General features: G+C 45.6%; 1 protein-coding gene across 3 annotated transcripts; it reads left to right on the top strand.

The window, feature by feature from the left end:
- The first annotated feature begins 1,876 nt into the window (after positions 1-1,876).
- Positions 1,877-25,840, top strand: LOC149335709 (N-acyl-phosphatidylethanolamine-hydrolyzing phospholipase D-like). Of its 3 annotated transcripts, none has more exons than XM_089552307.1 (8): positions 1,877-2,035; positions 10,184-10,492; positions 11,646-11,858; positions 12,593-12,885; positions 14,060-14,249; positions 17,139-17,287; positions 19,789-19,903; positions 21,146-25,840. In XM_089552307.1, exons 1-8 carry the CDS (start codon positions 1,925-1,927, stop codon positions 21,287-21,289), a joined length of 1,524 nt encoding a protein of 507 aa, XP_089408433.1. In that variant the 5' UTR covers positions 1,877-1,924; the 3' UTR covers positions 21,290-25,840. The 3 variants fall into 3 exon arrangements, with proteins under 3 accessions (XP_089408433.1, XP_089408436.1, XP_089408434.1); XM_089552310.1 differs by lacking the exon at positions 1,877-2,035 and adding an exon at positions 2,188-2,763; XM_089552308.1 differs by lacking the exon at positions 1,877-2,035 and adding an exon at positions 2,794-3,069.
- The last annotated feature ends 82 nt before the right edge of the window (positions 25,841-25,922 follow it).

The raw sequence follows: 25,922 nt of genomic DNA, 5'->3' as shown, positions 1-25,922 counted from the left end.
CATGCTGCTCACGTAATCGCTATCTCTAAAGCGTCCATAAACACCTTGATGTCACCCTAGGACCACAGCCATGTACAGCTCCCGTCAAAAGTGCACAGCCCAAGGCGTTTGCTCCTAAGCTGTTTAGCGGTGATCCCAGCACATCTGCCAGTCCAAAACATGGGAAAATTAAGGATGCGAAGCCATTCCTCTTTCGAGAGTCGTTGAGGATAGATAACGAGGCAGGCTGCAGGCATCACAAGCAAGCAAACCTCTTGGGTTGCATACGTTTGACTGGGGGGTGTATACAGCCAATGAATGAATGAATGAATGAATGAATGAATGAATGAATGAATGAATGAATGAATGAATGAATGAATGAATGAACTTTATTTCCGTCATCATGGGGCCTCACGGTCGGGGCGCAGCAATTAGGAGGGGGCGCCTCCCAGCCGGCTCTCAGCGCCGGAGACCGCGGAGAGAGTCTTGTGGTAAGCTGTCTCCGCCTGACGGATGATGAGTCTCTGCTGATCCGGGTCGTGGCTTCTGATCAGCTCTTCCCAGGTGGCAAGGTCTGGGACGCCATGTGACTTAGCCCCAGGAGAATCCCGACGCTCCCAAATTAAGTGATTTTGCGAAGTGATTCTGTGGCAGCTACTGCAGAGCTCAGGCTCCCCAGTGTCTTCATCGTGTAGTATAAAGTAGGGAAAGAATTTGTTGACCTGAAGCCTCCTCCAGGCCCTGCACTCCTTTGGAGTGAGTGATCTATCCGGAAGTGAGAGTGTTCTCCTATCTAGTCTTGGTGTTTCAGTTATTTCTTTATACGTTATGAGATGATCCTTATTCCCACTTCGGGGCACTTCCAGAGCAGCTCGGACGTATAATTCTCGAGCGAGGCTGTGAGCAGCCTCATTCCCCGGAATGCCCTCATGAGCAGGAACCCATATGAGGGAGACCTCTCTGCTTGAGGGGTATCTTCTTAGCAATTTAGTGGCTTGACTGGAGAGCACCCCCTTATAAAAGTTGTGAACAGCTGCCTCACTGTCAGACAAGATTATCTTGGCTTTGGTACTGACGCACGCAAGGGCAATAGCAGCCTCCTCTGCTACTAACGCACTCCTAGTATTAATCGATGCAGCAGTCGCTTTCTTTCTCCCCATTCCCATCAATGACGGAGGCGCCATCGGACCCACACGCTGCGTCGCAGAAGGCTATGTTACCCGGCGGGTCCCGGGCAAGATTGTTCATTATTGTTCGAGCTCTGTGTCTTCTCCTTTCTTTATCATGCTCCGGGTGCATGTTCTTAGGTATACTGTCCATTTTGAGATGCTTCCGTATGTCTAAGGGGATTAGCTCTGCAGTATACGGGGGCTTCCTCTCGCTCTCCCCTAGGTCATTGAGGATCTGCCTGCCTGCTATTGAGGAGCTAAGCCTCCAAATTTGCGCTTCTCTTACTGCCCTGGTGATCTCCGCTCAGGTATTGTGGACTCCCATCCTAAGGAGCTTCTCCGTTGAGGAGTTCGGTGGGATGTAGAGAGCTCTTTTGTATGCATTTCGTATTAACTTGTCTATTTTCTCCTCCTCTTGCTCACTAAGCTTCAGAAATAGAGTCGCGTATGCAATCTTATGCTTGTACTAATCTCAGGAGACAGTGCTCTGGCAGGCCTTTGTTTCTGAGGGAGATCCGCCTAAAGATACCTATGACCTGGGTGACATATGTACTAAGCTCTTGATAGTGGTTGTGTTACGCCCGTTCGTCTGGAGAAAGTGTACACAGCCAAGGCACGGAGACTGGAACAAAATCATAAAAGGCGCGCGAACGCCAAAGCTTCTAAGCATTTCGTTAAGATGGCGCCACCAGACCGCGCTTTTTTCAGATCCCGGTTCTCCGTGCGCTGCGCTGGGTACGGACCGCGAGTCCCCCCTGCCCTAAACATAGCCGTCGATGCTAAAAGCGGTGCGCATCTGCCGGGCTGCGTTGGGCCCTGCCGCCGCCGCTACCTCCTGTGCTGCCGCTGTCCCCGCTGCTCCCAAGAATGTCGCCGTCTTCTCTGAGGTTCGTGCGGGCCGCGGCGTCACTGCTGCTCCTCGATCGGATATCGTAACCGAAACTGCGTGCCCACGCCGCCCAAGCGACGCGCCTGAAATCTGCCTTGCCGTCTCAGGTGAAAGCCGCCCAAAGCGTCCGCCGCCGAACGTGCTGCTGAACAGCGCATCGTCGTGCACCGTTGCTGCTGCGACGGCGCTCTGAGCGAGTTTGTTGCGACGCGCGGCTCCCCCTGTTCGGTGTGCTTCACCTCAATGCGCCCTACGCTCGCGCGTCCGCGCATGTAAAGCGGACTGTCGTGTTCGTTCTTGCGGCTTAGAAGCCTGCGCAGCGGCAGGGCAATTCGAATTTCAGGCTAGAAGCAGCGCGTTCGAAGCTCGCTGCCGCACGCCCACGTTATACAAAGCGGGCGCTCGCGCCGAGCCGCAGGCCGTCAGTTTCGAAACCAAAAAAACGCGAGCAAAACGGGGTGCGAGTGGGACGCGGGGAAGGGCCGCCGAGAGCAGGCGAGCCAGCGACACGAGTCGAGACCCCAGGTCCGTTGTAGGCTGAAGCTTGGGTAAACAGCGCACGCTGTGGGCAGGGCGGCGACGACGAGCGGCTAGCTGTTTTTACGCAACCCCCCAATTTCCTCGTCGTCGCTAGCACCAGCCGGAGAGGGACCTGCGATCGTCCTTCGTTGGAATCGAGAAGGGGAGAGAAGGGTGCTTGTTTTATTGCGCCGTGATCCGGATGAGGTAAGCGGGATGTGATGTGTCGTCTGCGTCGACACGGCTTCGATTGCCGCTCCTCAGTCCGTCCGCTGGCTGCGCAGCTTGCGGCAGCGCCTTTAAAGACGCGGTCGTGACTGTTTTTTACCCTGCCGATCCAGCTGATCTGTATGCGACGCTGTGAGCCTTATCGACATTTTTCGCAGTCCCCGAAACAAGCATTATTGGCAAAACGGTTCACGCGCGATGAGTCATATTTTGTCGGCGTTAACGATAAGTGTATCTCAGCGTCGTTTCGTTGTCGTCGCTGTGCGACAGGCACCGTGGCGACAGGTAAGAGCGCTCAGTGACGGTGTTGTGGCAACGGTATATATATGCGGCGATTGGACATTCGTGTATACTTATAGCCCACTGTAGCCATGTCTGCCGAGACGATTTGTGCATGCCTGCATGAACGTATCAGTTTCACAGGTCAGTCGCATATGCATGGTTAATGCACGTGTGGTGCACATGTGAGTTTAGCTTTCCCAGGTAGCACCGAACATTAGAATAGTGTTATAAAAATGTTATGTAAGTTGGAGTAATGTTACATGTTGCATTGTAACTTTACATTAAAAATTAACATATAACGTTACATAGGAAACGTTACTTTCACATTCTAAACAAACATTGTCTTAATATAATCTTCTAAATTTTAATATAATATTAGAGTCGAAACTATAAAACAGCATTGCAAATATATTTCGAGCACAGATTTCCAGACATTTTCTCACTGTTCTTAGAGTAAAGACGTTTTTCAACTAACAGTACCTTGTAACCACATCTCTTGGATAGTACTCGACATAGATTACATGAAGAGCCCCATTATTTTGCCACAAAACTTTAGTTATTACCCATTCCCCACTGTCACTCATGGGACATCCCGCAGTAGCGAGTATATAAGCTCGACGGCATGACATCCGTTTGGAGGCGAGTGAATACGAGTTGCATGTTGTGCTGTAGTGTAGTGGAGAAAGTGTCCCTCTCTTTGTTGGTTCTTGCAAAGTGTTGCAAGTTGTGTGCCGTCACCACTGGCAGGCCTACATGCTTGTGCAGGGCTGCTTCACCATTTTCGAGAAAGTTCCATTTATGTTGTTTACATGTATCATGAATGTTTGCGGAAGGATATTCCAACATTTAAATGTAACATTACAAAAGCATTAGAAAAAAAAGGACATTAAGTACATTGAAATAACATTTGAGCATAACAAAAATGTAACATTATCGCAATGTTTCGGTGCTACTTGGGGGATTGCGGCTGCTGCGACAGCGTCGGTTAATTAAGTGATGAATTTGTATTGTGTTGCCCTACAATATTAGCATCGAAATTTTCAAACAAAATAAAGTAAAAGTTAGGTGTGAATAAACTGACAATTTGATACGTTTTATGTGACCTCATGTGAGCCGTGGGCCTTAACTGTTATCAACACTGTGTAGTTTAAAAAATCAGTGTGCGGGTGTATTTACGCTATAAATATGGGTGCTGTCGGTACATCTGAGTCCAGTCAACAAGCACCAACTGGAACGGTTGAAAACACAGAAGCATGCTGGTCCAATGTTTAGGAGAATCCCCGAAGGTGGAGTAGATTTGTAATAAGGTTTGTAATTACTCACTTATTACAAACCTACTCCACCTTTGGGATTCCCCTATACATTGGACCAACAGCGTTCCCACTTCGAGTTATTCATTTCAATCTCTCCCTACCATATGAGCCGTCCCGGTTAGCTCAGTTGGTAGAGCAACTCCTCCAGTGAAGCAGTGGACCTGGGTTAGAACCCCTGACCAGGAAGAATTTTTCTTTAACTGCGAAGCTTCTGCGGAAGCTGCACAGCTCGAAGCTTTCATTTGTAGCCCTACGGTTGCGCTTTGGTAGTTTCCTGCGAGTAATAACTCCTTTACTTATTACAATTAGAACCAATGGTAACAGACGAGAACCAACGGGATAGGTTTTAACTGTGTTTTCAACAGCTAGACCTCTTAGTCTTTTTTTGACTGGGATGGATATTATTACGCAGTCTTACGCCACATAGTTATGCATGTAAATGACCCATCTCGTGCGAGCTGTATTGAAAACATTCACAAACATACGTACAGTTACTCATCCCCATTTAGCTCTGCACATTTTGCCCATTTATTTGTCAAAGGCATGCATGGTAAGCAGTCAGTTGTTTTTGCCGCAGAGTCACTGGCATGAAAACCAGTTTCAACAGCTGACCGTTTTAGAAACTTACAAAGCAGCTTTAGCCGCCTCTTCAGTGCGGGCTGGCGAGGGCTGGCTCAGTGTGAGTCGCGGAGAGGCTAAGTGCTGCTGACCGCGGCTTGACGTCAGCATTGTTCAGTTTGAAGTTCTGTGGGTGGACTAGTTGTTTTCCAATCAGCGGGGTGCGCTTCCAGCTACCATGTGCTACTTCTTTCTTCATCGTTATGTGGCAGTGGTCTTTCCGCGTCAACAGCTCAGCAGAGCCACTATTGTCACGCGCAGCTACAACCTGCTGAACTATGCTGAACGTGTTTTGCTCTGGCTAGCTAATGCGGAAACCGAAGCGAAGCTGGACAACACAGTGTTTCACAAAGACAAGTTGTTTTCGTGGACAAATGCAAGAAGATATGAAGTTTTTATGCCTGCCCGCTGCAGACACAAAATTTCATGGCTGTGGAGAATTTTCAGAGCTTCCAATAATACCTCTGTTATGCATCTACTTTTTAGACCCAGCAAACTGCCTTCTGGCACCAATAACATCACAGTTTGCTTTGGTTACGTGGAATTTCATTTTTGGTGCCAGCAGACTTGCCTGTTTCTTTACAATTTGGCATAGCCAGTGACAGGGCACATTATGTATCTTCAGAAACTTACCACCTCTTAATTCTCAGAAATGTAGTGTGTGACCAATGCTGACTTCTCGTTCAGTGGCCTTCACTGTAGCACAACCGCATCAGTGACAAGACACTTATTCTCATTTAGTTGTGACATGCAGGACACATTTCAGTGGAAATGAGGCTGTCATATCCTCGCTTCAACAAAAGGCAAAACGCAATGAACTTCATCTAACAGCCAGCTCATATACACAGGTTTTATTTATTTGCAGTGGCCATACATTTCGCACCATGAAGCCATGCTAATGGGAAGAGATGCTGCGAAAAAATGTGATGAGAGCAGACGGTTTTGCATGGCTAAGAGAGAGAGCTCTTTAATGAAAAACAGATTTCAGCCGGCGTGACATTGCTACTCTGCGTAGAGGAAGGAATAGGGGAGTAAAGATGGAAGAAGGGTGCTAGAAAAGAGTGCGGTCATGGCTAGCATGCAGTATTGTGCAGTAGCACTAGTTATGGCGGGCACTTAAGGTCCTTACGTGCTAAAGGCATTTGACCTAAAGACCTTTACCATAGAAGTCTCTGGCCTAAAGACCTTTACCCAGAAGACAATTACTATCAAGGCCTTTGCCCTAGATGCCTTTGCCCTAAGGCCTTTACCACAAAGGCCTTTGACCTAAAGGCATTTACCTTGAACGCCTTCACCCATGCAAAGCCAGGTGTACACACCTGGCAGATTGCCGCCTGCCACAAAATAGGCATACGTATGCCTGAAATCTAAAAATGCGCCTAGTAGTGGCACCACACCAAAAAAAAAGTAGCCAAGTTGCAATTTTTCGCAGCAAAGTTATTCACATATGCCGCACCTATTCAGTGTTGCACAGGGGCTCCGAAAAGGGAAGGCAAGGGAGGTGGATGCCCCGCAAGCATTTCTCCTGAAGGGGCAGTGCCCCCCTCTATCTTATCTTGAAATGTTTTCTGCTCATATCAGATTTCAGTTCTAGGATGCTATCTTTGCAAAGCACAGAGTGGCTGTGCTCGGTGGCTTCGCAGTCAGTCAAGCATTTCGTTTGAGTCACCAAAACCAATCATGTCCCAACAGAAGTAGTTGAATGGCTGACCCCATTTCATGAGCATGATTAAAACATCTTTATAAAGCTACCAACTTCATTTTAAGTTTTATGTGCATCAAAAAGGTACACAACAGTACACAGTAAGAAAAACAGGAAAAATAAAATCTGTCAAATATTTAAATAAAAAATAGCAAATAAATAAATACCTAGGAAAACTTTGAAGTATCACCCCAAAAAAATTGTGGGGTCCCAGATGTCACAACAGTGGAGTTTTATTCAGTACATACTTTGGAGGCAGGACAGCGAAGATATTAAATAAAGATATAAATGAGGCACAATTCTTTCGAGAAAGCCTAAACAGTTTTTTTTTTTTAAGAATTGGAGACAACAAATTTTTCAGTGTATTTTTGCTCAGGAATGATGCGTACAACATTAGTAAACATGGATCACCATGTGGAATTCATCAGCACTCAATAAATAATTTGTAATTATTTCTGTTTCTAATCATCTAATTTCAGTTTCCATTGCCAGACGACAGCTACGACATCACAAGTGAATAAGGGATCATATGAGGCATACAAAAACTAAAGCATGGCCGCTGCTTTGTAGTTTTAATTCAAACTCTTATGCTGAACTGCATCAGAAGCCGGAATGGCAGCAAGTGAACAAAGAACTATTTATTATATTGCGGTTTTTGCATGCCTCACATGATCTGGAGCTCACTTGTAACGTCACAGCCATCTTTTGACTGTTGAAACAGAAACCTAAACTGCATGAAAGAATTTTTTTGTTTTGCTTTGTTATGGAGGTTTGATGTCCCAAAGCGACTCAGGCTATGAGGGACGCCGTAGTGAAGAGCTCCGGAAATGTCGACCACCTGGGGTTCTTTAACGTGCGCTGACATCGCACAGTACACGGCACTCTAGTATTTCGCTTCCACTGAAATGCGACCACCGCAGTCAGGATCAAATCTGCGTCTTTCGCGTCAGCAGCCAAGTACCATAACCACTGAGCCATCGCGGCGGCTGCATGAAAGAATAAATTCAGTTATGTTAGGTACCAAGTGTAGGCAAATTTCACTTGGTTACTCATGTTTACTAATGTCTTACATATCATTCGAAAGATGCATGATGTACATGACAATGGACATAACAAACAGTATGTCAGGACTGAAAGGAGTGCATTAACATAAAATAATTTCTCTTCTGCTTTAATTATTCAGCATAGCAGCTGCCAGCCATAATCGATTATTTCTTTGAGATGAATCATGGATGACTGTCATCCTGAAAACAAGTGTTGTTGTTACAAAACTCCAATGCAGATACCCATTGCAAGATTGCTGTGAGGAAATGGAACACGTTATCTTTAGCGACAGCAATGCCCGATAAGCTGGAATGCTCTGTTATCACATCAGCATGGGCAACTAATCTTGGCACAATGCTAGGTCACAAACTATGAAGGGACCTTTCTTTTCCAAAGATAAAAAGCATCGTCAAACAGAAACTTGACACTATGTCGTGCAATATGTACTGCGTACTTCCCTATTTTGTGTGCAAGGCACTTTCCCAGCTTTTATGCTGCGTGACTATGGGTTGTGCCGAAGAGCCGCACAGCTACAATGAACAGGTGTGTTCAGCTGCATTTCAAAGCAAATGCAAGCACGTATATTGCATTGTTTATAGACATACAGTTACTCTACAGTTCTGTACTATTTTCAATATGGACTGTCACAATCTGGCACTAAGACATAACACACTCTGCTGACTGTTATTCCATTGTCTTGTTCTGCAGAACAGTGAAGCTTTTCGTTTTCTTGATGCGGTTATTCTAGTGCAGCATATTGAAATCTTACAGACTGCGCAACATAATTCCCTCTTGACTGCTTAGACATAATGACGCACTGCAGTTTATTCATAGTCGTTGCACCATTGCCTTCTGTTATCAACGTGGCACTGATTAGCTCACTTGCCTTCTGTACTCCCAAATGATAACTATTTATGATTGGCTAACTCATTCAGTCAGCCTACTACTCTCTGTTGGTAGCAGTTAGCTTCTGTTACTCATTAGCAGCTCTAACCAAGTGGCGGTAAAAGTACCCTCAAAATTATACAGTTCAACTGGTAGCTCCCATCTAAGTATTTTGATATGCCTGCGCCAACTTTTCATTCCTTTTCACAAGTAATGGGTGATTACTGATTAGAGAGTTTTTTGCAGCTATAATCGTCAACCTGCTTTGTTAATTGCCTCCTGCTGCTCTGAGAGGCCCTAACGGACTGCAGACACAACATGCCGACCACCATTTGAACCACTGTCCCTAGGCTCAGCAATTTCACAAGCCTGCATAAGCTTTTTATTTCTTATAGGAATAAAGGGCACTTAGTGATTTCTGTTGCTAAGTTTTGTTGACTGTTTTACCCATAAAATGTGGTTGTTTAGCCTTAGGCACACCATTTAATACACACTTGCATGCCACATTCTATTACATATCATTACAGCATGACACATAACTTTGCAGATGCCATGCTGAACATGTTAGCAAAAATTCAAGATCATTGCGGTAGCCCACACTGGAGTTATGTGAAACCAGTGATGCCTCATCATTTAAAATTGCTTTGTGTTTTTAATTGGTTCCTTAATTACCCACTTCGTTCACAATTAATTTATTTTAGTTCATTTTATTATGACATGAAGCTTTGCAAGACAGGCCATCTTGAGCACTACTGGATAATGCAAGTCCAAGGAGATAAGTGTTTAAAATGCTCCACATTCTGAATCAACCTTTTTCAGCGAATGTGGCACAGTCCCAAGTTTGACACCCTACGTCAGCGCCTCATGGTACCAAGAGCTTTAGTATGATGTGCTCCTACCCCCAACCTTTCTCTCTCCTGCTTGCTGGAACACTAATAAGCTACCCTACTTAGAAAACACAAAATTAATCTACTTCTGTGACATTTCAGGGGAAGTTTGGCAGACCCACTGATGCTACGTCTTAATTTTATGTGATGAGTTCAGTGACATGTCATTCCCCAGACATCTTGTTGATCCAAGACCACTGAGCCTAACTTTAAGTGGGCACGTGATACACCTGGTTATAAAATTTGTGGATTACTGCAGAGGCTGAATACAAAAAAATGCGAAAAAGGGTTCAAATTTAGACAATAACTTCCACTGGAGGCCTTTTCATTTAACTGAATGGATGACCAAGCCACTTTCATTTATACGCAGTCAGGGTTGGTGAAAATCAACAGAAAACAAAAGTTACTACCAGAGAATAGGCTAATAACCAGCCAAAACGGCGAGCTGTGTTCACACTGGTTACCTGCCTAGGGAAACAGATGTCATCAAATTCCAAGTGGCTTCAGGGAAGACTGTAACAGCTCTCTTAGTTGCCCAGCCTCCCTCTAAACAATCCTCTTGCTTTTGGACAGGCACGTACGTGTGCTTAGGGGGCTGTCACTGTTTGACAAGCACGCGACTGCTTTAGTTCCTAGTTACCACATTATTGCTGTCCCTGCCTTTGCAGCTGACCGCCCTGTCCCCACGTGGCAGCATGCGTGAAATGAGCTCGCGGTCCCGCAATGGACGGTCCCAGGCACAGCCACGGCGGTCCGAGCCGCCATCACCGCAACCAAAGTCAGGTACCACGAGCCCTTCGGACACGTCCGACTACCACTCGGACCTGTCGCTGGGCAGCGGTGACCTACAGCAGCAGCAGCAGAGGCCACTCGTCATCCGCCGCTCGTCCCTCATCTGCTCCTCTGGGTCTGACCAGTTCACGTTTGAGAGCCGTGCTGATCCCAATGACCCAGGAACGCCCAGGGTTAGGACCCCAGTGAGTGCACTGCCCAAAGCAGCTTCTGTCTGTGTTATGGCTGCATAGAACATCACTGATGCAGGGGCACATGCTTGTTATCTAAGCTTGAAGAACAGAAGGAATGTGGGCATAAACTGCACATCCCCATGAGCACTGTAAATCCTACGGACGTACTGCGGCCCATCCACAGGACATCCGTGGGAGTTTTAGTGTCCACTGGGATGCCCAATGGGCACTGAAACGCCAATGGACGTCCACAGGACGTCCCAAACATCCCTAGGACGTTCGAGGGAGTTTTAGTGCCCATTGGGTGGGTTCTGTTTAACTGTCCTCTGATAAGTGGCTAATGTATCACAATGCCTAGGATAAGGAGAGAAAGTCAGAAACAAGCACTGACTCACAGCGGCAAACTTTTAATTAGAAAATCTTGACCTTGTGTGCACTTCACCAACATGAGGGCTTTCTAAAGGAACTTCCCCGTGTCTGTCCTGTTCACCTCCTTACAGTTCCAATATCACACCCTGTCTAAAAAAAAAACTTTCCAGCGGCCCTCAGAGTAGAAAATAAACAGAGATAACCGTACCCAGCTTCTCCTGTTCAACTCTGAGCATCAACCACCTGCTGTGGGTGCATGTAGCAAGTACTTTTTTTCCCGAGAGAAAATGTTACGAATGTTACAAGCACAGGCTGCTTTACTAGCCTGTCATTTAAACTGTAAAATGCCATAAACAAGGGTGCTCCCCATTTCTACTTCAGCATCATGCATGCCAAGTCATGCTGATTGGAGTGGAAGCAACCAAATCCTGAGAACAAATGGGCTCATATCTGACCATCCTGGCTACACTACATCAAAATTTAACTAGCTTGCTGGCATCACTGGTGCACAGCAGATAGCAGCAGATTCCATTATATTTGCATACATCACATGAACCAGTACATCAATCCAATCATTAACCTTGACTTTAGTCATGCTCATTATAATGTCCGCTCCTTAAACATGGATGCAGTAACCCCCGATGCTTAGTGTGTTTAGGGAAGCCCCCTAGTGGACAAATGAATTACTACAATTAGCAACCACCTAAGTGCTATGGCCGGATAAGGCTTTATCCTGCATGTTGCGATGGAGAAAAATATGTCTTGATCTGCAGACAGGGTGTGCAATCCTCTGCAGGTGCCTGGTGGACGAAACAGCGGCGATCTGTCAGGCGTGCAGACAATAAAGCGCAACACGTTGCTGCATCCTGAAGGCCGGGCTGACCTGCAGCGCTCCGTCTGTGTGAATGGCCGCTTCCAAAACCCATGGCCAACGTGGCGACCACCAACTGTCACCAACATCTTTAAGTTTGGCCTATCAAGAGACAACAGCAACGTGCCTCCAAAGCAGGTAGCCGCCTCGTCCGCGCTTCCTGCGACAATTCAGTGTGACTGCAGAGCACTAGATGGCAGTAGTTTTAAATGAAGGCCATATTGCACCCGTTCACATCGGCACTGAGCACTCAGCATTACTAGACGTTCTAATGGTTTTAGTAAGGTTACACAGCGCCATGACAACCTTATAATAAGTGACAATGTGCGATAAATCCCTGTGACACCTATGAACATTCTCCTATACATTCCAGCTGACGCATTTGAAACCATTGCATGCAACATTATGGATGAACATGCATTACTGACTGCTATTAACAAGCTTTACATACAAAGGCATACAATTCAGTGTGCTTCTTTTTTTTCAGCAGAGGTGTGCCAGAAATACAAGAAAAGGTTAGACAGTTGCAGCTGTTACTTCTGTAATCAATGCGAGTACGAAACGATGAAAACAACAGTATATACTGTCTAAGGAGCGCATGGCATTAACTGAGGAGACCTTATCGATGGCATTAATAATACACAACCATTTCAGCGCAGCTATAAACTGGCCCATGTATGAGCTGAGGAGTATGCTAGTAGTAGTCTTACCAATCGGCATGTCTGCCAAGCTCAATAAGAATCAAAGAATTATTTCCTATCAACCAGCTTGCCCTGAGCATGCCAACTTGTCTAACTTGCTAGTGGGCGTTGCAGTTTATGTTGGCTGCCTTTTCACTGTGAGACTTGGACCCACACCCACCTTATTCACAGGAACTGGACCTGGTGCTACCCATAATGAAGCCCCGTTTCCAGGACCCACCAGCAGAGGGCGTCCGCATCACGTGGCTGGGCCACTCGACAGCGCTGCTGCAGATGAAGGGTGTCAATGTGCTGACGGACCCGATGCTGAGTGAACGTGCCTCCCCCAGCCAGCTGCTGGGGCCCAAACGCTTCCGCGAGGCGCCTTGCACCGTGGCTGACCTGCCTCGCATTGACGCAGTTGTCATCTCCCACAACCACTACGACCATCTCGACCTCAACACGGTGCATCAGCTCAATGCCAGGTCAGCATGCTTCAACTGAAAGGGAGGTAGTGAGAAAGCACATATGTCGTGTTGCACCGACAACTGTCTGGAGGATTTTCTGAGGGGGCAAATGGCATCATTGTCGTGGTATCTCCCCAGGTGAAAATATGAAGTGGGATTCCAAATGGACCCACTTGTTTTCAAGTGGTGCGACTTCAAAGCAAGTGGTTTTACAAATGGTCCGATTTGCTTTCAAGCGGTCCCACTTGAAAGCAAGTGGTTTTTACAAGTGGTCCCACTTGCTTTCAAGCGGGACCATTTGAAAGCAAGTGGTTTTTACAAATGGTCCCACTTGCTTTCAAGTGGTGCCATTTAAGCAAGTGGTTTTTACGAGTGGTCCCACTTGTTTGAAGTGGTGCTATTCAAAAGCAAGTGGTTTTCAAATTAGGACCACTAGACTGCAAGTGGGCACAGCTGGGCATCAAGTGGAACCATGATCCGCGTGAACATCTGCATATTAACTGAACAAGGCAGAACTATAATAGATTCTTAAAATGGAGCTGTCAACAGCTTAACCTGCTAAATTGTATTCATCATTTGCTCAATCACTGTGGTCGAAATTATATGAAATAACTGCGCTCAATAGGCAAGCACCACTGGCCCCAGTATGAGAGTCTCACAAGGAGGGTATATATATAGGAGCAAAAATTGTTCTGCAGATGCGTACACACAAGCCAGTGTTATTAATGTCTGTCTTTCTTCGATGTGATGTATGCTCATGCATGTGTCTTGATTTCCATGACAGTATATGCGATTCTCAGCTTCAGTTCTCCTGTGAAAACGTTGGCACCAGGCTCAACGCCGCCCTGCAGTCCTCACAAATCAGTTTTCCTTTTGCACCTTAATAATATGCGAAGGTACAATTGGAACCAATTTCAAAACCCAGCTAGAACCATTTGAAATATCGAATTTCATGGTTGTAATTAAAATTTCAAATTTTTTTTGATGGTCCCGTTTGTCAAGTGGTCCTACTCTGCCAAGTGGTCCCTGTCCAATAACCCACTTTAAGTGGTCCCACTGGCAAAATTTCCAGCTGGGTCGAAATCAAAAACTGCCGCATCACTGCTGTGCGATGTGGATGTTATCTAGGCCTTGTTTTAGGTGCTTTCAGGACTGCGCCCCGCGTGGCCAAGTGATGGTTATCTCTGTGCAGGTTTGAGGAGACTCTGCGGTGGTTTGTGCCGCTGGGCCTGATGCCCTGGATGCAGCAGCTCGGCTGCGAGAATGTCGTGGAACTTGACTGGTGGCACGAGGGACACCTGGCCACCGAGGACAACGACCTCTCCTTCGTCTTCGTGCCCGCACAGCACTGGTGCAAGCGCACCATCAGCGATGATAACAAGGTCAGCATCTCTTGCAACACTTTCCTGGATTCTGAAGAATGCACATTTACATTAACAAATGTGTGTTCTTTTTTACGACTATTCCTTTTGCGAAGATTCGTTCCGGTGATCAATCAGAAGGAAGCATGGTACCACGAAATTTTTCAAGTGTCTGGATGTAGCATCTTTTTCTAAAGCAAACCAACTATATGTTCCACATCATTATTATTGTCCATCCACATTTTGCTAGAGGGAAAAAAAAATAGGGAAAGAAACGGAAACAAAACTACACATGGTAGATGATGCCTTTTGCCATTTTACGTCTTTGGCAGACTGCTAATATCTACCCCGTACTGTGCTTGTTCCCAGCATTTGTAGCCATGGCAGTAACAGAGGGTGATGCAGCTAAATAAAAGTGTTGTGATACTACATATCATCAAAAGCTGATCATAGTTTTTGCAAGCTGCTTTCTAGTTACGTAGAGAACAAAAGAGATGGAACAAGAACAACAGCCCACTAGGACAATGTGTGAAGCTTAGTGGGTTGTCGTTGTTCCATCTTTTCGGTTTTATTCGTAACCACAAAACATTGCACAGAACCAAAGGCACTAAGCCAACTAACCATAGTAGCAGTGTAATGAAGGTCATAATTTGCATGTTTTTCACAGCACTGAGTTAGTAAAAAAAGAAAAAAAGTTCTCACTTGGAAGGCTTTAATGTATTATACTGCCACTGCAAGAATGACTGATGCATTACCAACATTGATTTCCTCTAATACAGTGACATGGCAGTTCTGGAAACATGCCTATTGCATAGGAAGTGAACAACTTTCAACAGTTTCAGGAAAAAAATTTAGCTTCCAGTTTTTTCTCTCTCCTCTTTTCCGGAACCTCGTCATCAGCTAAATTACATTCAAAGCAGGATAAAGCTGCTCTCAATAATCTCCAAATAGCCCTGTCTTTCACCACCCACCCAGGGCCACCCTATTCCAGGACATTTCCTCCATCTCACCTCCATGTCTACTCTCTGCCACACCTCGTAACATTTCTTTTGAATCCATTGTGTAACCCTAATAGAGCGTTGGTCACCTGTTAACACTGTCCACTGCATGACCTGACATCAACAGGAAGATTGAACGGTTATCCTTGTCAGTATGCAGTATTGAAGAAAGCCAAACCTCTCCTGTAATAATTAAAATGTCTCTCGCTCTCTCTCAAAACCCACTGAATTCAAGGAAAGCAAACAGCAAAACACCCCACGCGACAAGCGGAGGTCGTGGGTTCACATCCCACCGGCAGAATGTAGTTATCTTTTCTTCTACTTTCTTATCCATTATCTTTCAGGTAAAAAAAATTCAGGGGGCACTTTGACTGTCTAAAGTGGGTAGAGGCGGAAGCGTTTTCCACACCACCTTCGCTGTTTCTGTGGCACCGGTGGCGTCACATATAATTGACTACTAATTACTAAGTGATGACAAACCACTAATTAATGGTTAATTACTGATTAATGCCTGAATACTAATCAACTGCTAATTAATGACGCTTAAGCTTCGCCTTTAGGAGTGGAACGCGACAGCGCGTTGTAGCGCTGCCAGGGAGTCCACGGAACACCACTCGTTCAGCGCGATGCCTTGCCCTTTGAACGCAACGCTTTTTGAGGAAAGGAAATGGCGCAGTAATTCTCTGTCATCTCGGTGGACACCTGAACCGCACCGTAGAGGAAAAGAGGAAGTGGGAGTGAAAGAAGATAGATAAAGAGGAGCCGTAATGAAGAAAATGAAAATTGTATTTGAGGAAAGGAAATTACGCAGTAACTGTCTCACAAAATTCAGGGGGGCACTTTTTTGACCTAAAGTGTGGTCACTGATGCCCCTAAGAGTGGAACACGACAGCGTCTTGCAACGCTGCCAAGGAGACCATAGAACGCCATCGCCCATTCGGTTCTACGCCTCGCTCGTCAGTAAATTGGTTTTTGAGGAAAGGAAATGTATCTGTCTCTCATTTGTCGGTGGACACCTAAACCTCGCCGGAAGGGAAGGGAGAAGGATGAGAGTGAGTGAAGACACCATATTCACTAGACGCGCCTTTGTTCATTCCAAACCATCGAGCTGGCATGGCGAAGTGGATAGCATGCTCGTCTCTCACGCCGAAGACCGGGGTTCGATTCCTGAGCTCGACCAATTTCTTAATCGGTTTTATTTATTTATATGGCCTGACTGGTAAAGCTAATTATGCTAATTGGGTAATTTAGCAATTAACTAAGCTCAGTCCCACTTAATTGGAGCATCACTATACGATCCCTTCAATTGGTTGCATGGTTACTAGCCAAAGTACAATTGGCCCCGTTTGAAATTCGCGCACTGTGACGTCACGACCGTTTCCACCAATCGAAAAGCGTGACGTTTTCTGTCGACAACTGCTGCTTACAACGATGAGACATTAAAGGCTTCCGCCTTAAAATGAATACACGAATACATTGCTAATTTCCCATTCACAAACACAACAAGCAAAGAAAAAATGCTGGCATGCTTTCCTTGGCTTTTTGGCTTCCTTCATACGTGATTTAACGAGCCCCTCATTTCGCTGCCCTTGCCCGCTGTATGTAGTGCTGTGGTGTGTTCTGCTCGTGCTATGCTTGCCTAGAACATGATTTCCGAATGCATAACTGGCTGTGCACAACCGCACCCGATGTAAGAATTCTTCAGGTCGACTGACCGACTATTAAATGGTATGGCAAAACAGCGCTGACGGACGGGACGGAAGAAGATGAGACAGACACATGCGCTGACACATCTTCTTCCGTCCCGTCCGTCAGAGCTGCTTTGCCGTACCATTCAACATGAACCAACCAGACCGACTCAGCCCTCTCCCTGACCGACTATCTTGGTGCGATTCTTCTTTTGCTGCTGCAGGTGCTGTGGGGAGGCTGGTGTGTCATCAGCCCCGAGTACCGGTTTTACTTTGCGGGCGACACAGGCTACTGTGATGTTTTCAAGCAGATTGGGCAAGCGTACGGGCCCTTTGATGTAGCTGCCATTCCCATCGGAGCGTATGAGCCCAGGTGAGATGTGCATGCCGAGAATGGCATCATTATCACCATTGTTTTTTGTTCACTTCAACTACTGCCTTCATTCAGAGAAGCTCTTTTAGTGACCTTAGTTTTTGTGCGAACTGCTTTAATTATACTCCGTAACAACTTGTTCTGGCAGCGGAGCAGAAGCTATGCCAGCTACGCTGAAACTTGCCCTCTCCTCTTGCACAACAGAACACAGTCCCTGATTGCAGTTGTTAGTTTTCTCTTAAAACAAAATATGTTGACAATATTCATTATTTAAGGCACATTCCTAACACGAAGGTTCCACATGTTCCCTCAGACCGCACTGTCTTTCAGCACTTCCGATGGCCGCACGATCCTTAACTCACTGCAGCACAAGGAGCATGCAGTACGACATGATAAAGCACAGAGAACACCCATGCTTGCTAGGATTCCATGTATTCACCTCAAAAAAACTCAGTTTTGCTGGTCTACTGCAATAAACAACAGACTGAGGTTTCATTAACGATTTCTATAGTTAAGGGTTCCGCAATAAATCGCAAGAGTCGTTACCATCTCAAGGTTCAGGGTCACCAATGTGCAGCATGAAACAAAACAGTTTATTGTAAACTGCTATACAGTCAAGTCCACTTATAACAATACTGGTTTTAACAATATATCGGATATAACAATGGTCGGTCATGGCACCATCAGCTTTGCCATGTGTTCTATGGTAAAATAAACTGCTTATAGCAATGCTGTCAAGGCACATTATTGGTTATAACAATTAAATCTGGTAATTGAGTGCCAACCATTACAGAAAAAGAAAAGAAATGCTACAACCACACCAGCAAAACCATGCTTACAACACAAAAGCGTGCATGTGTGGGGCCGACCAATGGATCAAGCTGGCGCAGCAACGCCACGAAAGCAAAACAGGCAGGCGTCATCGCGTCAGGAGAGCTGCTGCATTGCTGCATTGGCTATGCACGCCATGCGTACCCCTAATCAGTCAGTGCAGCGCGCGTGCATGCAGCCAGCGCGGTTTTTCTGGTCAGCTGTCACCGCACCCTTGGTTCTGCATGCTTTTTGAATTTTCCCATAAGAATAGCTTCCAAAAAGCTGGCTTGATTCCTGTGACGTGGAGGTGTGCAAAGCTCCCGGTGGCGCAGTGATGGCGGTGCTTTGGTCATCGGTGAACGGTGAACATTATTCCGGTTCCCTGAAGTTCGAATTAACGAGCTTTTACAGGCATTAGAACAATCAAACCCCTCTGGGTATTTACTGTCAATAAATGCTCTGAAGTTTGTCATCCTTTCTTTTTTTTTCGGCACAACCCTGTTATAACAATTATTGGTTATAACAATGGTATTTCCATGGCACTTGAATATTGTTATAAGTGGACTTGACTGTATACCCACTCCATGCCTTTGCAGCCTAACAGCCACGTATCACCCTGGTATAGTCTACCCTATGCCTTCTTCACATGCATAGCGCCGATTTCGTCTGGTGTCTGGCATACATAAGATTTTGGTCTCTGACATACATACATGTTCAAAACACTTGGAATGTTGTGCAGTGGTTGCACTTGCAAAGCAGAGAAAATTATACTAAGGTTTTTTAAAATGGCAAAAAGGGATTTGTTAGTACGCTCTAAAGAAAGCAGCATTCTGGGTTTCTTGCGCAAAAGACACGACACAAAAGAAACGAGGCAGACAGGACAAGCGCTTACTAACAACTCAGGTGTTTATTGACGGAACATTTGCTTAAATACAGCAGCTGCTCTTATCAAACATGAAGAGGGAAAGAAGAGACTTCGCATACATATATATCAGATCAGCACAGATCCCATCATCGCACGAGTGAATGCATGTTTTGAGCTCTAATTCTGCGCAAGATAACTGATTTCTTTTTTTGAGAGCAAAATTGAAGGATTGCTGACACCCGAGTTACCCGATTTTCCTATCTCATTAGCCTCAATTATCTCTCTTCCAAGTTGTGTCTTGCACCGGCGCAGTACTGACGTTTTTTCGAGCGCGGGAGTGCAGTTGCGGCAATTCCGAATATGGTCAATCATTTTGCTACCTGACTTGTTCTTGACATCTCTTGCGTGCTCCCTCAGCCTTTCATTAAGGCACCTGCCAGTTTGGCCAATGTACTGCTTACCACAGGCAAGCGGTATCGAGTACACAACGCTCTTTTTATTAGAGCTCAAAACATGCATTCACTCGTGCGATGATGGGATCTGTGCTGATCTGATATATATGTATGCGAAGTCTCTTCTTTCCCTCTTCATGTTTGATAAGAGCAGCTCCTGTATTTAAGCAAATGTTCCGTCAATAAACACCTGAGTTGTTAGTAAGTGCTTGTCCTGTCTACCTCGTTTCTTTTGTGTCGTGTCTTTTGCGCAAGAAACCCAGAATGCTTAGGCACCAACTAGCCTGCAAAAACATACTCGAAAGCACCACAGTGCAGTCAGCGCAGCAGCAGCTTGTGACGTCACGTGCGCTGTGCCCCGCATGTTGCAGGTGGTTCATGAAGTACCAGCACGTGAACCCCGAGGAAGCAGTACTTATCCACAAGGATGTGCGCAGCCGTGCCACGCTGGCAGTGCACTGGGGAACCTTTACGCTTGCCAATGAGGTAGGACAGTTTTTCATGTTGCCAGACAGTGCCATGAGCATCAGGTCTGCAAACAAAGCATGCTAACCACTCCGCCATGCCAGCTCGATATTAGTTTATTGGGGTTTAATGTCCCAAAGTGACTCGGGCTATGAGGGACGCTGTAGTGAAGGGCTCCAGAAATTTCGACCACCTGGGGTCCTTTAACGTGCACTGACATCGCACAGTACACGGGCCTCTAGAATTTTGCCTCCATCGAAAGTCGACCGCCGCGGCCGGGGCCGAATTTCAATGAAAGCAAAATTGTAGAGGCACGTGTACTGTGCGATGTCAGTGCATGTTAAAGAACCCCAGGTGGTCGAAATTTCCGGAGCCCTTCACTACGGCGTCCCTCATAGCCCGAGTCGCTTTTGGACATTAAACCCCAATAAACCAAACCAAACCAAACAAAGCACGTAACAGACACTCCAATGGCACATTATCAGATACTGTGATCAAAGTAAGGTTTAATTCGTCACACTTAATTTCAGTGCATGCTGTACTGCCACAGTAAAACAAAATATGTGAGATTCGGTGTTGTATAAATTATAGTGTAACAACTTTTTGTTTGTGGTGGTCTTTACACGTACATCCTTACAACCACATTCTTCCAAATGTTCGAAGCATTCGTTAACAGACCATAGACACCTAATTTCAGTTGCATGTCCTGCAAATGAAAAGCAAATATCAATGGCCGTGCGTCTAGTGATGTCACAGATGCGGGGCTGCCCGTAGAAATCTCCCCGTTTGAGGCCACGAAATGGGAAATTTTAAAATTTGTTTCCATACCAACAAAACATGGCCATGCTGCTTAATTTAGCACAAAGAACCAGAAAACTTCGGAGAAGATACCGTGAACATTCCAGTAAAATCGAAGGCGGTAAAATGGCCTTTGGAAATGAGCCTAAGTTGGCCTTTAATTTTAGACCAATGCGATTCACCTCAACGTCCAAACCATTGAGGGTGTTGTCAAGATGTGCTGGTAGAATAGGCGATTCAGAGAATAGTGTCCAGTGTGGTCACGTGATTCAAATGGGCCTGGCTTATGCGTACCTTGGTGTCGACGCTCTTGTGGGGTAGGGGGGTACGTTATAGCTGTCTACATTGCTTCTTCATTCCAGAGGAGAACCAGAAGTTCGGGAGTTTTTCTTTTTCGGGGATACAGAGACTAGAGAAAAAAAACCTCCAGTTCATTTCTTCTTCCTCCCTTTTGTGCTTTTCCAGTACTACCTCGACCCTCCAGTGAAGCTCCGCGAAAGTCTCGACCGACACGGCATATCGCCCCGCGAGTTCTTCACGTTGAAGCATGGCGAGTCGCGGCTGCTGCACGCAACGACTTCGAACCGAACGTCCCGTGTGTTACCCTGACGACCGTGCTAGGGCGTGTCTGATTTTGACGTTTTTGTTGCTTCCTCAACCTTCTGGCCGTGGCTTGATCCTCGGCTGTGCGTCGCAAGGCTGACATCAACGGTGGCCCGCGACATCAACGCAGAAGGGATGCACTGCTGCTGTCATCAACAGCGCAAGTGGTGACCGCACTCACCTCCAAATGCAAGCAATCGGCATCGACTACATGAGTGGCCTTGTTTGTCTCCTTTGATTTTTGTCGGATGCAAACAACAACTGCACTGAAAAAAAGATCAGAGACTGGAAATATTGCAAGCCAGTGGCAGCCATGTTATTGGCTGCTCGTTTGTTTTTTTTTTTTTTTTTGAGTGTGTGTGTGTTCCTGTGTGAGTGTGTGTAAAGAGGTGTTCCGCAGCGGCTTCGAAGCATTGTCCTCGAGGAACGGTTTGGCTATTGTATGACATGCATGCGATTCCACAGAGCCCGGTTTCACGAAGGCACCACACGTCAGCAGGGTGATTATTCCGTGCCCCTCGGGACAGCCGACACTCGAAACCACGATTGGGCAAGGGGCCCTCTATTGTTGAGAGGGGTTGTTGTTGCTGTTGTTATTGTTGTTGTGACTGTTTATTCTTGTTAACTGCAGATGTTGCTGGGCAAAAGGCGTCATAAGAAATCTCTTTTTGGGGCACAGCGGCCTCTCTGCAGTTTTGAGAAATTTTTCTTTTTTGATTCCCTTGCAGCCACGTTTCATGGCTGACAAGCAAAGTATTTTTCCCGTTACGCACATAGGAGTGAAACTATTTGATGTGAATTTCCTACAGTCCTGTTTTCCGTGCCTTAACATAGTGAGTTATTTATCAGTACCTGTTCCAGATCGTCTTTGCAATCATTTGTACACTCCCTTAAACCTCACTGCTTAGACATTGGAGCTCTCCTTACTTTTACAGTGTAAAGCTAACCATTTGTTATACCAGGTACTTTTGTCCACTTCATCAAAACTAACCAGCATTGTCCAGTTTTTGGCAAATATTTTAAGCATTTTCTTTTGTGCCTAGCTCGATTCCAAAAGTGGCTCACCCATTAACATAAGCTTGAGTGACACGCTGCTTTTTGTTTTTTTGAGCAATCACAAATTTTTTGGTACCCGGTGAACTGTTTCTGCTAGCCAGCCAGGCAGGCAACCAGCAGATATACCTTGGAGAAGTGCCAGTGATAGTTAAATGTGTACTTCAAAGGCTACGCTCCCTTATGGTTGTGTTTTTAATAACCTCCTCTCGCTGACTCCTTTCTCTAACTGAAACTTTCTCATGTTTGCAGGAGTTTCCACATCTCTCACTAATCATCTCAGCAGAAAAAAATTATACAAAAACAAAGCGGCTTCTTTAGTTACAAAAAAGAAAAAAGCCAGCAGTTCATTTCCAGATAAGTTTACAGCGAATTTAGCCTCAAATAAACCTTATACTGTCCACTAGCACTATTGCTACAAAAGCATTTGGCAAAGTCCTTCCTAACTTTAAACTAATTTGTGGCCCTTATTTTCCGGTTGTGCGGCTCGAAACTACGCCACTTGTAAATGGCAAAGAAACCAACAACTGCTTTCGCACACCTCATTACAAACCACACAGTAAGAAAAGGGGCCCAGATTTAAAAGAAAAACAGGTAAAAACACATTTTCTTCAGTCATTGCTGTTGGCAAAGACCTAAATGCGCTGATCTCCAGGCAATAGCGACAACAGCTAATTTAACCGAAAGCGCCAGCTAACATTTGTGCAATTCCAGTCTTCACAAACTTTCTTCCTGCACATTATGACATTAATCAAGGCACTTGAAGCAAGCATAAGTTTTGTGTCGAAGTGTTATGAAATCCTGTTCTATGCACCATGTACCTCAGTGAACTATTTTACTTTAGTGTGAACGTTTTTTGGAACACCTGCAATTTTTCACCGCCCGTAATAAACATTAAGCTTTCCTTGCAGGGTTCGCACATTTCCCTCATTTGTCATGTGATAATTTCAACAATGCCAAGTTCAGCAAGTACCAGCGACTCCCGTTATTAGTGTGCAGTTGAGGGCTACATGTTTCTGTGCATATGTGAATCAGCTAGTGTCAGTAACGCAAAATTAAAATTGGCAGCAGTTTTGCAACGGTAAGATTAAAACAAGGTTAACCGCCTGCTAACTACATGTGTTGGTGCTCTGGACTTTTGTTCCTCTAAAAGAATTCCCCATTTTTGTTGTCTTTTTACAATCCAAGAATGAGCGCTGATGGCCAAGATTTGTCTTTTTTGTGTGTATTTTTCGTGGCCAAGCAGTGTGTATCCAATTCATATGCATCCTTCTGCAACGTTTTAAACTGAACGTACTATGTTCTGACACAACCGAGATTCCTTTTTTGTACCACGCCTCATGCTTTGTTAACTTTGGAGGACGCTATGCAGGTAATCCAAGAAGAGTTGGTTTGAACCAAAACAGTGGCCCCCTCAGAATTTGTACGCCAATAGGAATGTTCACGTGCTTGTGCTCTGCTTCGGTGAGCACTTGCGAGATGATGCTTATCACTTGCTCCAATAAGCACGAATCTTCCCCATTTTTCTACATATGCGAGCCTAAAGCACTGACGCAGTGCTCAGATGTAAGACAAAACAAAAAATTCAAAAAAGGCACCAAGCTGGTTGCATTTGTTGCGCGTTTTTTTCCTAATGGCATCAAACAATGTGTACTAAATCCAATGTCCGTCTTTCTCCGTCTTCGGAAGACGGAGAAAGTGTCATGCGTAAAATGCAAAATGTCTGCTTTTATTTAAGGTTTTGCCTTGTGCTTACGGTGTTCTTCTCAGTTTAAGTGAATAGCACTCCACAATGTGTCTGTCTTCGCCCCTGTATAGATTTCACCACGCTTGGTTATAATACAGTAATGACTGAAGTATCAAATGTGAGCGAAGAAGAAATCTTTGTGCCCAACCTCATTCCCCTGTCAGTCTTTTCTTTTTTTAAATTTTACAAAGGCTTGCAGTAGGGTCTGTTGGTGCACAATTACTCTTAGTAAGAACCAGCAGGAGAAGCACTAACACAAAAGATGACAGGATGCACAATAATCTTGCCAAAATTATCAGGCAGCAGCATTCGATGAATATGACAGTGTGGCATTCTCACTAAGGTAATAAACTTAACAAAGGGTGCTGAACAGGGTATGGTTGCATGCACAGAGTATTCAACTTTCCCGTTTAGGAGTTTCTATCACTGAGGCTCCGCTTTGAGCTCTGCGTTCACACCAACAACCCCACTGTGTAGTGACTGCAACAAGTCACTCGCCCTAAAAAGTGCAGCACTACGCTAGCATCATCTTTCCTTACTCTCGGGCTCTGATGCGACTACTGCTATCACCCAGCCTTTCAGTGATTCCCAGCAAGCGATAACAAATCGTTCATTTCTTGCACCAGTTGGAAAAACAATAAAGCTTCCCTACTGTCCCTTGGGTTGCTCGAATATTTTTGTTGGTCAGCTAAAACAGCTTCTTTGCATGGAATACAAGCCTTTGCAAGCAAAATGACCAAAAAACACTCGCGAAATTTTGATATCTTACTTATCAGTTCAGGTATGTGAGCTACCCTTGCAAGGTAGTTTTTGTTCAGATATTGGCATGTTTAATTATACACCCGCAGAAAAGTTGGTTAAATTTCCTGCCGGAGTCACTATAGCTACTCTTAAGGTGCGTTCACATTTGCCCAAAAATCCGGCGAGCAAAGCAGATTAGGCTGCTTTTGACGCCCAGCGAGGCGGAAAGCGGAGCGGCGAGGCCGATCGGTCCGGACCGATTTCCACCGTGCGCCGAGAAACATGGCGACACCCTTTGAAGCCGGACCCATTGCTTCGGACTGCTTTCTCGTTGTTGCTGCCTCTTTCAGCGCGTTCACTGCCCATAAATGGGGCACCGGTCTTTCGCTTCGTCTCACCTCGCCTCTAAGGAAACGTATAAGTGATAAATTTGCTTTTTTTTTATTCAGAGTGACGATTCTGCCGCTTCTAGGCTTAAGAGGAGAGTCGGTTTATTGACAGTAATGGTTCCCGTCCTGACAACCAGATGGTGTCACTATAGGCTGAGTTTATTTTTGCGTCTGTGCTAGCATACGCTGAACTAAACGTGGGAATGTGCCTGCGTTTAACGTACGTAAGCATGCATATGCTTATGGTACGTAGACAGCGTAAATTTATGCTCTTTTCTCACTATATCTGTGTATGCCGCCAGCAGCGACATAGTGTGGAAAAGCGAGAAACAGCAGTGGCGTGGCGGTTCCACCTCGCCCCGTGGGTCAACAGATGAGAACAGGTCCTAGTTTTTGCAGCGAGCGAATCCGCTTCGCTCTCCGGATTTTTGGGCAAGTGTGAACGCGCCTTTAATATGAAGCAGGAGCATAGCTGCTTAGGATGACTTCTTTCCGGTCAGTACTTGTGATGTGCACCTGCTGTATATGCTTCTCTCCGTCCTGCATGCAGGTGTGTGCAGTGAAGCCACCACCTTCTTGCAGTTTATTTAAGAGCTGCTGTCATGCAATAAACTGTCGTAAAGAATACTCGTCCTGCGAATTTCTTTGTCATTTTAGCTGGCCTCCTACTGGGTCTCCATCTTTTAACTCTGGCAGAGGAGTGGGAATC

Source organism: Amblyomma mixtum, chromosome 7 (assembly GCF_055824585.1).
Source record: "Amblyomma mixtum isolate Tamu chromosome 7, ASM5582458v1, whole genome shotgun sequence".
Lineage (NCBI taxonomy): Eukaryota > Metazoa > Arthropoda > Arachnida > Ixodida > Ixodidae > Amblyomma > Amblyomma mixtum.
The sequence above is the reverse complement of the archived record's forward strand: the minus strand, read 5'-3'. Positions and strand labels throughout refer to the sequence as shown.

What these genes read in the sequence shown, in the direction of transcription:
- LOC149335709 (XM_089552307.1), top strand. Translation starts at nt 1,925, where the DNA reads ATGCTAAAAGCGGTGCGCATCTGCCGGGCTGCGTTGGGCCCTGCCGCC. An exon ending in GTGCATCAGCTCAATGCCAG is followed by an intron (nt 12,886 to 14,059) that starts GTCAGCATGCTT and finishes ATCTCTGTGCAG; the next exon opens with GTTTGAGGAGACTCTGCGGT. An exon ending in ATCGGAGCGTATGAGCCCAG is followed by an intron (nt 17,288 to 19,788) that starts GTGAGATGTGCA and finishes CGCATGTTGCAG; the next exon opens with GTGGTTCATGAAGTACCAGC.